The sequence below is a fragment of the Zeus faber genome, assembly GCF_960531495.2.
Source record: "Zeus faber genome assembly, chromosome: 8".
Classification (NCBI taxonomy): domain Eukaryota; kingdom Metazoa; phylum Chordata; class Actinopteri; order Zeiformes; family Zeidae; genus Zeus; species Zeus faber.
Window position 1 is genome coordinate 23902200 of NC_137195.1, and position 9312 is coordinate 23911511.

The 9312-nt window shown below is 41.8% G+C and overlaps 1 protein-coding gene across 1 annotated transcript; it reads left to right on the forward strand.

The window, feature by feature from the left end:
- Positions 1-7389: 7389 nt before the first annotated feature.
- On the forward strand, positions 7390-9111 carry LOC307233609 (E3 ubiquitin-protein ligase TRIM39-like; the record flags this gene model as incomplete). Its single annotated transcript, XM_080004962.1, has 1 exon — positions 7390-9111. One exon carries the CDS (start codon positions 7390-7392, stop codon positions 9001-9003), a length of 1614 nt encoding a protein of 537 aa, XP_079861088.1. The 3' UTR covers positions 9004-9111.
- Between the last annotated feature and the right edge of the window lie 201 nt (positions 9112-9312).

Below are 9312 nucleotides of genomic sequence, written 5' to 3' on the forward strand. Positions count from 1 at the left end.
GGTCACGGGTGTTTTTGCCCTCCTCAGATCCACTATGAGCTCCTTTGTCTTACTCACATTGAGCAGCAGATGGTTCAACTCACTCCAAGTGACAAAGTTGCCCACAACAGTCCTGTATTCACTCTCATCACACTTTTTAATACAACCAACTATTGCTGAGTCATCAGAAAACTTCTGAAGGTGGCAGGACTCAGTGCAATAGTTGAAGTCTGAGGTGAAGAGGGTGAAGAGGAATGAAGAGAGGACAGTCCCCTGTGGGGCCCCAGTGTTGCTGACTACTCTGTCAGACACACAGTTCTGTAGGCGTACATACTGTGGTCTGCCCGTCAGGTAATCAACAATCCAGGACACGATGGGGGCCTCCACCAGCATCTCAGCCATCTTCTCACCCAGAAGAGCCGGACGGATGGTGTTGAAAGCCCTGGAGAAATCAAAGAACATGACTCTCACAGTGCTCGCCGGCTTGTCCAGATGAGTGTAGACTCTGTTCAGCAGGTAGATGATGCTGTCCTCAACTCCCAGGCGGGGCTGGTAGGCAAACTGCAGTGGATCAGTGAAAGGCCTGACCATAGGCCTTAGCTGCTCCAGGACGAGCCTCTCGAAGGTCTTCATGATGTGGGACATCACTAAGCTCTTTAGGAGGTCGCTCCTTCTCTTTCAAAAACTGGTCGATTTTCTGACCTCAGGGAATAAAACCGCTGCAGCAGAAAGGAGGAGCGGAGCCGCAGGAGCCGCGACTTAGCCAGGGCACATCAGAAAGGGAGAGTAGGTCCCCGCATTCAGCATCGACATCAGATAGTAGAGGTTTTGCGGCAGATAGAAGATTTAAGTCTTGTCAAAGTGAAGAAATTTCAAGGCATTCTGTTGTTTTTCCTGGTGGTAAAACAATGTTCCGATCCTTTGATAAACAAGATAAAAATAAAAAATGAGAATGAAAATATGAATAAGGTAAATCCTAAATACAAATCTATATAAAGCATCAAAAAGAAAAAGATACTGGATCCACTGCAACGATATGTATATAAATGTATATAATCATTTACATTGTGCAATATTTTTTGTGCAATGTTTGGGAACTGAGAATAATAATATAGAGGAATATAAATGTGTGCAAGTATTACAGCAGTGAGGTGGACACAGTATGAGGTGAGTCCTAGTTTGTGACAGAGTTCATTGTGCTTATGGCTTGGGGGAAGAAGCTCTTTCTGAGTCTCTCTGCTCTGGTCTTGTGGCTGCGGAGGCGTTTGCCTGATCGTAGCCACTGGAACAGTCCATCGTTGGGATGGTGGGGATCCTTAATAATCTTCTTAGCCCTGGTCCTGCACCGCCTGCTGTGTGACGCTGCATTCACATGGAACCCAGCAGACGGGAGGCGGCAAACCGGAAGTCATATTAGTGGACGAGAGCATGACGGCAGACCGGTGTGGTGCCAAAAAGTGATTGCCGTCCACTGGGTGGCTGTAATCTGTCAAATATAACCCTTATGAATGACACCAAGTCATTTTGAGTCATAAACAACCTTTCAGTCACAAGCTAGGAGCTGCAATCACTTTAAGACAAGTGCAAAACTGCATTTTGTGAGTTGTATTGGCCCTTCAAATGTATTTCAACTGGTAAAAAGGACTCTTCATCTTCATCTTCATCTTCTTTGTTTGATGGTGGATTGTGATCTTTGACTTTGAAGGTGCATATCGCCACCTACTGTACCGTTGTATGTCGAAATGATATTGACATTACATTATGAAGTAGAGAAATAGTGTACACCTCAACAAGATAAGATAAACCTTTATTATTCCCACAATGGGGAAATTTCCACAGTTACAGCAGCAAAAACCTTGTATCCTTAAAAAATTAAATCCCAGCTTTCCAGTTGTTCCCAGTATTCCCTCTCGGTTCCATTCTCTACCTGTCTCCCTAATCCTTACTGCAGGAGGAGCCGTTCCCTCTCTTCCTTGTACGTATTGCATTCCATGAGTATATGTTTGACATTGTCTGTGCTTTTGCAATGAGAGCATTCTTCTGACATATTTCTCCAAACCAGGAACAGTGTCTTGTTGAGTCCTGTGTGATCAAACCTTAACCTCGTTCAACTGACTTGCTCCCTCCTGTTTCCCCTCCTTACATCCTGGGCCTTTATGGATTTCACAACTTTGTAGTGTGTTCGTCCCTTATTGGCCTCATCCCATCTTTGCTGCCATTTCCTCATTGTCCTTTTTTCTTTCCTTTCTCAAAAGGAATATCCAAAATGCTTGTCACTTGTGATCGATGAAGCCTTTTAGAGACGCTGCTTCCTGCCCCGAGCCTCGCTGCAAACTCGCTGCCGCCACCGCGTGGTAAAGACAAAGCACTGCACCTTCCGCCATAACTAAAAACAACAACTGCACCCGTTGTTGTTCAAATGCAAACGAAACTGGAACCTGAGAAAACGTCAAACAAAACAACAAACTGCTTCTATCTCACGTCCCACCTGAAACTGGACGGCAAAATGATGATTTATTTATTTTATTCATTTAGGTTTATTGTATTTTGTGTGCAAAGGAAAAGGAGAACGATGGCGGCTTGTTTACAGTGAAAATGTCATTAACCCTCTGAAGACCAAGCTGTAGTCAGAGAAGCGTGATGAGTGTGATTTTGGTGTGGTCTGATATTTATCTAAATATAATCAACTTAACACACTCTGACTCCAAAGTGCTTGATATATCTATTTGAGGGAAAAACACAGCAACATTGATGTGCCATCAATAGTTTTGTCAGTATCATTATGCAGCTTTTAGATAGATCTAAAACACACAAGACATAAAGAGTATGTTTTTGTATTTTGTGTGGCGCCAGAAATGTTGTCATAGCAACACACGAGAATATATTAACAAACTGTTTTGTCAACACAAAAGTTGTTCATGTTGTTTAATGAAGTCAAAATAGCTGATCACATCTGATTTATAAATAGTTAAAAACAAGGTTTTATCACAACTTTATTTTATTTGACCCAAGGTGTGAAATGAGCCACGAGCTGAAAATGCACGACCCCCTGGTGGGGGCCATTAGAGGTGTGGCTCTGCAGCAGGCTGGGCCCTCTCTCTGGCACACTCTCAAAGGAATGAGGCTGTAGGCGAGTGGGAGTGGGGCAATGCAAGAAATGTAAGCAATGTTTTTACTTTTGAAAGATTTATTGAAGACGTCACACAAACTATATACAAAAACCCCAAAAATGGTTTTAGGTGAGAAGAGCAACTCTAGAACCAACAATCACGTTCAAGTCAAATGAACATTTGAATTCATGAACACAAAAGAGAGAGAGAGAGAGAAGATTGCGGTCCTGGCCTGCTAGCTGGTGTAGGTGCAAGATGATTTCCTGTGGCAGCCTGTAGAGGTGCTCTCATACTGTAAAAACAAATTAAAAAAGTGTAAAGAAATGTGATATTGACATCACACATATCTCTACAGACTACATACATCACACCTGGCAGGGCAATGCCACATATGACATACAGCTCACCAGCTTATGGACTGCACTCACACCTGGACGTGCTGTACAATGCTCAGCTTGCTCAGCAAAAGAAAAACTGAAGAGAAGAAAAGACGTCGCCGCCGCCAACATGTTTTTCTTTTTTGGGTAATTTGATTGACAAAAATTGTCTCTTAACTGGTGAACTTGCCAGAAAGGAGGCGGGGCCATGTGGGCGAGGCGTTTCCCAGTATCACAGCCCTGATACGAACCCCCGTCGCCCTTCATCCACTCCCATGCACTAGATTTGTAACAGCTGTTGCCATGCAAGCAGCACACACTCACGCACAAGTAAGTGAGTCATCAATTTATTGCCAATTGACGTCAACTGTGTCCAAATAAAGAGTTCCGGAAGTGATTTCCCTGTCGCAAAAATGAAAAGGCTTTCAACATCATTCCTTCTTTCTGTCACTGTTGCGATCATCGCAGACTTTTCAAACTGAAATCTGTCACTTTTTGCAGGCAAAACCAATACATTTGTCACTCCAACTTTGTTGACCTTGTTTAGCAACTCTTGAACAATGATCTGAACCAAGATGTTGCCAGAACAACTTGGTTAAGATTTAACCACAACAATGCGAGTGAATGGAGGGCAGGCCATCTGTCAGAAAATATGATTTCATTGAAGTTATTTCATTCATAGGGAGTGTGGTCAGGCCGGAGGATGTGTTTACAGACAGTTCATATTGATTTGCGTCTAATGCACAACTGCAAGCAAGACAGCTAGAACTAATACCCCTTTCCCACTGCACCAAAAACCTGGTAACACCTGCCAACATCTGCCATTTGTCATCAGTGGGAAAGGAAAATCCCTGGTCTCAGTCCCGGGTCTAATGACCCTGCGATAGACACAGGTTTCAATCGGTTCCACCTCTGCCCCCGGCCCCGGGGGCTAGGGCCTGAAAACTCGGGGTGTGGAATGGCCGGGGCTTCCCCCCGAATTGGAATTCCGAATTTATTCTCGAAAGGTTCTTTCGAGTTTATTCTCGAGTCGGCTACGAACTCGGAATTCCGAGTTTATTCTCGAAATACAGGGGCATTTTTTGCGTTCTCTGCAAAGTCAGTTCTTCTAACTTTATTTATGTCAGTGGTTTTAACTCCGACCGCTGTTTGAATTAAGTACATCTTTGTGTGAAGGTTTACATTTGTAATTGACAACAACGCTCTTGTCTTTGCAATGTGGAAAATGACATTATACGGTGAAAATGTGTCAATGTGTTGTTGTAACTTGGAATGCTAAATGCCTCCATTCCTGGCTTTAGTGTAGGTAAAGTCTGCAGTATTTCCAAGAGTATTTTAATGAACATATGCAAGTGATATAAGCCTCTGACAAAGGATTTATGTTCTATGGAGAAAATGTTTTAGTTACTGTGAAATACTTGTTTGAACGTTACCTGTAGCGGGGAAATAATTGTTGTTGTGTAGTTATGTCTTTTATACTTACCGTGTCACCCTGAAAATAACTAACATCATACTTACCTTTATTACCTTCCTGTTGGAATCCAATTCCTATGGTGATTGATGTGTTTTTTACCTTGTATGTTTTCCCTTTCACCTTCCTGCATTGAAAAGCTGCCAGATGCAACAATCTGCCTGTTCCTTGGAGGGTTGAGTGGAGAACAGTTGAACTTGCTGTGAGGCCTCAGTGCAGCTCATCGTGACAACACAGAGACAACAGTTCACTTGATGGAGTCCATGTATTTTTTAAAGCATCTGCTCTTTGTCTAAATGTCAATAAGTGTGAATTACTAGGTAACATGCATTCAATTTGTTCTATTCCAGTCAAAGATTGAGTTACCCACCTGGGAATGTTTTATTACTAAAGACCAAACAAGAAGGTGTTCTTTGAATTTCACTCTTATTCTAGAAAAAAACTCTGGAAAAAGTCAATGGCTGCAAAGAGCCTTGTCTTTAAAAGATCAAAATAAATACAAATATCTTTTGAGCCTTTATGTAAAAACAGCAAAGTTGTTTCCTTGTTCCAGAATGACATTGTGTCCGTCCCGTATGGACATGCATTCCGGAACACTGGGATAGATACTTGCCGGAAGAGAGTTTGGACTCCAACTGAAAAATACTCATTAACCAATAAGATGAAAGAGGTTTCATTTAACATCATCCACAGATGGTACCACTTCCATCTTTTCTTGTCACATTTAAAGGAAATTTGATCACATCCAAAGCCAAATTTCTAGTTGGAGAAAAAGAAATGGGATCATATATTAAATGTATTTGGGAAGAACCAAAAAGCATTAAAGAGCCAAAGAATATGCCTGACCCTAAATGTTGTTTTGTAGACTTACTGCACTTTACTGTCACCTGCTGGATTGTTAAGATAATTGATATGACATCGTCCTCTTACTCTATGAATGTAGCCCTGGCCAAACAAAAACATGTCATTAATCTCACACCTGTCATCGCTGTCAATGATTTTAATCGTTTGACAGCTCTAGTTATGATCAATGATGATGTCAGTGATGTTTGCTAAAGAATTTGTCATTTCTCTAATACTTTTTTATTTACCAGTTTACTAATAGTAGTTTTATAAGTAAATATATAAGTATTGCAATAATAATAAAATGATAATGATAAGAATAATAATAATAAGCATAATCATAATAAGAAATACAAATGACTAATAAAAATAATGAAATAATAATTAAATAATAATCGTAATAATACATTGAAATAATAATACATTGTAATAATAATAACTTTGATATATTAAATCAATCTTATTTGTTTTTTGGCTGCTGGGGTGGGCTGACTGTCAGTAAAAGGTGGAGCTATGTAGGTGGTGCTTCTCACTTTCAAGGAAATGAAACTTAAAAGAATCCAGTTTCTCTTTCACAGTCACACGAAGGATACAGGTCAGTTCTGTCTTAATTGTCTGATTCTTGGTCGGTTGTCACAGAAATTGAACTTAAAATAATTCAATATGATCCAATATTGATATGACTTTGTCCTTTTACTCTATGAATGTAGCCCTGGCCAAACAAAAACATGTCATTAATCTCACACCTGTCGTCGCTGTCAATGATTTTAATCGTTTGACAGCTCTAGTTATGATCAATGATGATGTCAGTGATGTTTGCTAAAGAATTTGTCATTTCTCTTATAATTTTATTTACCAGTTTACAGATAGTAGTATTATTTTAAGTTAATATATAAGTATTGTAATAATAATAATAATAAAAAAGCATAAGCATAATAATAAATTCAAATTACTAATAACAATAATGAAATCATAATAATAATAATATTGATAATACATTGTAATAATAAGAACAACTTTGATATATGAAATCAATCTTATTTGTTTTTTGGCTGCTGGGGTGGGCTGACTGTCAGTAAAAGGTGGAGCTATGTAGGTGGTGCTTCTCACTTTCAAGGAAATGAAACTTAAAAGAATCCAGTTTCTCTTTCACAGTCACACGAAGGATACAGGTCAGTTCTGTCTTGAATGTCTGTGATTCTTGGTCGGTCGTTGTTTTTTTTTAATGAAAATATTTGATCAAGTGACGTGTTGAGCAGAGGGTTTTTGGGAGCTTTGTGGAGCATAAACTTGTGACGTTCATTGAGATCATCAACAGAAACAAGCAGTAGGGTGGAGGGGGAAGTGTTTTATTTTTGCAGTCATTTTAGTAAAATGGTCAAATCCTGTTGCATTTCATGTCAGTCATCATGTAGTTTGAGTATTTTTTGAAAAAAGACTGTTCTGACAACACAATTCACCACCAAATATATGTTTGAAAGGTTGAAGTTGGTGACCTTGTGAATGAGCTCCTGGTTCTAAACCACGGAAACAAAAATAAGCTTTGCTCTTGTTGTCATCTGCTCCCCATGTCTCTGTGTCATTCTCTCCTCTCTCCTCTCCTCCAGCCATGGCCTCAGCCACCGATCTCCTGGACCCGGAACAGTTCATATGTTCCATCTGTCTGGACGTGTTTGCAAAACCTGTTTCACTTTCATGTGGACACAACTTCTGCAAGGCCTGTGTCACCAAATATTGGGACGAATGTGAAGAGTATAATTGCCCAATGTGTAAAAAGTCATTTGAAAAAAGACCCGATGTCTGTGTCAATACTTTAATATCTGAGGTGGTGGCTGCTCATTTCAAGATGGCTGTTCATGTTAAAGCTGCCGGTTCCAACCACCACAACCAAGAGGAAGGGGCGGCGCTCTGTGACTTCTGTCCAGGCACCAAGCTCAAGGCCCTGAAGTCCTGCCTGGTGTGTTCAGCCTCTTTTTGTGAGACTCACCTGGAGCCCCATCAGAGGGTGGCAGCCCTGAAGAGACACAAGCTGATCAACCCTGTAGAGAACCTGGAGGACAGGATCTGTAAGAAACACGATAAGCTTTTAGATCTCTACTGCAGGACTGAGCAGCTCTGTGTTTGCGTCATGTGCACGGAACACAAGGGTCACGAAACGGTGCCCGTAGAGGAAGAGTACGAGCGCCGCAAGGTCCAGCTGGGGAAGAGGATACCGGAATATCAGGAGATGATAGAACAACGACGACGGAAGGTGGAAGAGATCGAGCGCTCGGTGGAGGAGGGTAAGACAGTCGCAGAGAAAGAGATAGCGGAGTGGGCGGAGGCCGTCGCCGCTTTGATGGCCTCCGTCCGGACGAAGCAGGATGAGCTGATCTCAGCCATCGAAGAGAAGCAAAAAGCAGCAGAGAAACAGGCTGAAGAGTGCATCACAGAGCTGGAGCAGGAAATCACAGAGCTCCAGCGGAGGAGCAGCGAGATGGAGCATCTCTCACACGCTGAGGACCACCTCCAGCTCCTCCAGCGCCTCCCATCCGTCTTCTCCTCTCCACATGCCAAGGACTTGTCTGATATACCCGTACGCACTCATCTCCATCGGCCGAGGCTTGGATTGGCCGTAGCACAGTTGGAGAAGACAATCGCTCAGGAGGTGCAGAGAATTCTGGTCCAGGAAGATCTGGAAAACTTAGCGATAGATGTCAGACTGAGGCTGATGCAGCAGCTGTACACAGTGGATGTGACCCTGGACCCTGATACAGCACAACCACAGCTGATAGTGCCTGGTGATGGCAAACAAGTGACACGTGGAGACAAACCTCAGCAGCTCCCTGATAATCCAAAACGATTTGATTATTGTAGTTTTGTTCTGGGAAAAGAAGGTTTCACTTCAGGGAGATTCTATTATGAGGTTGAGGTGGAAGGGAAGTACTGGTGTTTAGGAGTGTTCAAAGAGTCAGTCAACAGGAAGGGACGTTTATCTCTCAGCACTGAAGATGGCTACTGGTTTATACGTGGAAATAAAAGAACTTGTTCTGGGGTTAAACTATCCTGGAAACAAAATATGTCCAAAGTTGGGGTGTTTGTAGACTACGAGGAAGGGCTAGTTTCCTTCTACCATGTGGAGGCAAAGGATCATATCTACTCCTTCACAGGCTGCACATTCACCGAGAAGATCTATCCAGCGTTTAGCCCAAATGTGTCACTGAGGATCACAGCTCTGAGGTGAAAACAATGAGCTCTCATCCAGCCACAGCACATTTGTATCTTTACACTTTGATCTCCATTGTTCAGATGCTTTCATCCAGAGCCACTTGCAGCCACTACAATGAGTGAGTGACATGACAAACATTTACAACATGTTGTGTGAGGTGTTCTTTACTTGATGTCATCACTTATAATGTTTGTAAAAATAACATGGACATCATTCTTTTTTTCCTCCATTTCTCCCTTTTTTGGTGTTTTTCTCTTGTTTCCATCGTAAAAGCTTCTTTTTAAATGTTTAGTTTGATGTGAACAGAACTGTTTTTGGACTTGA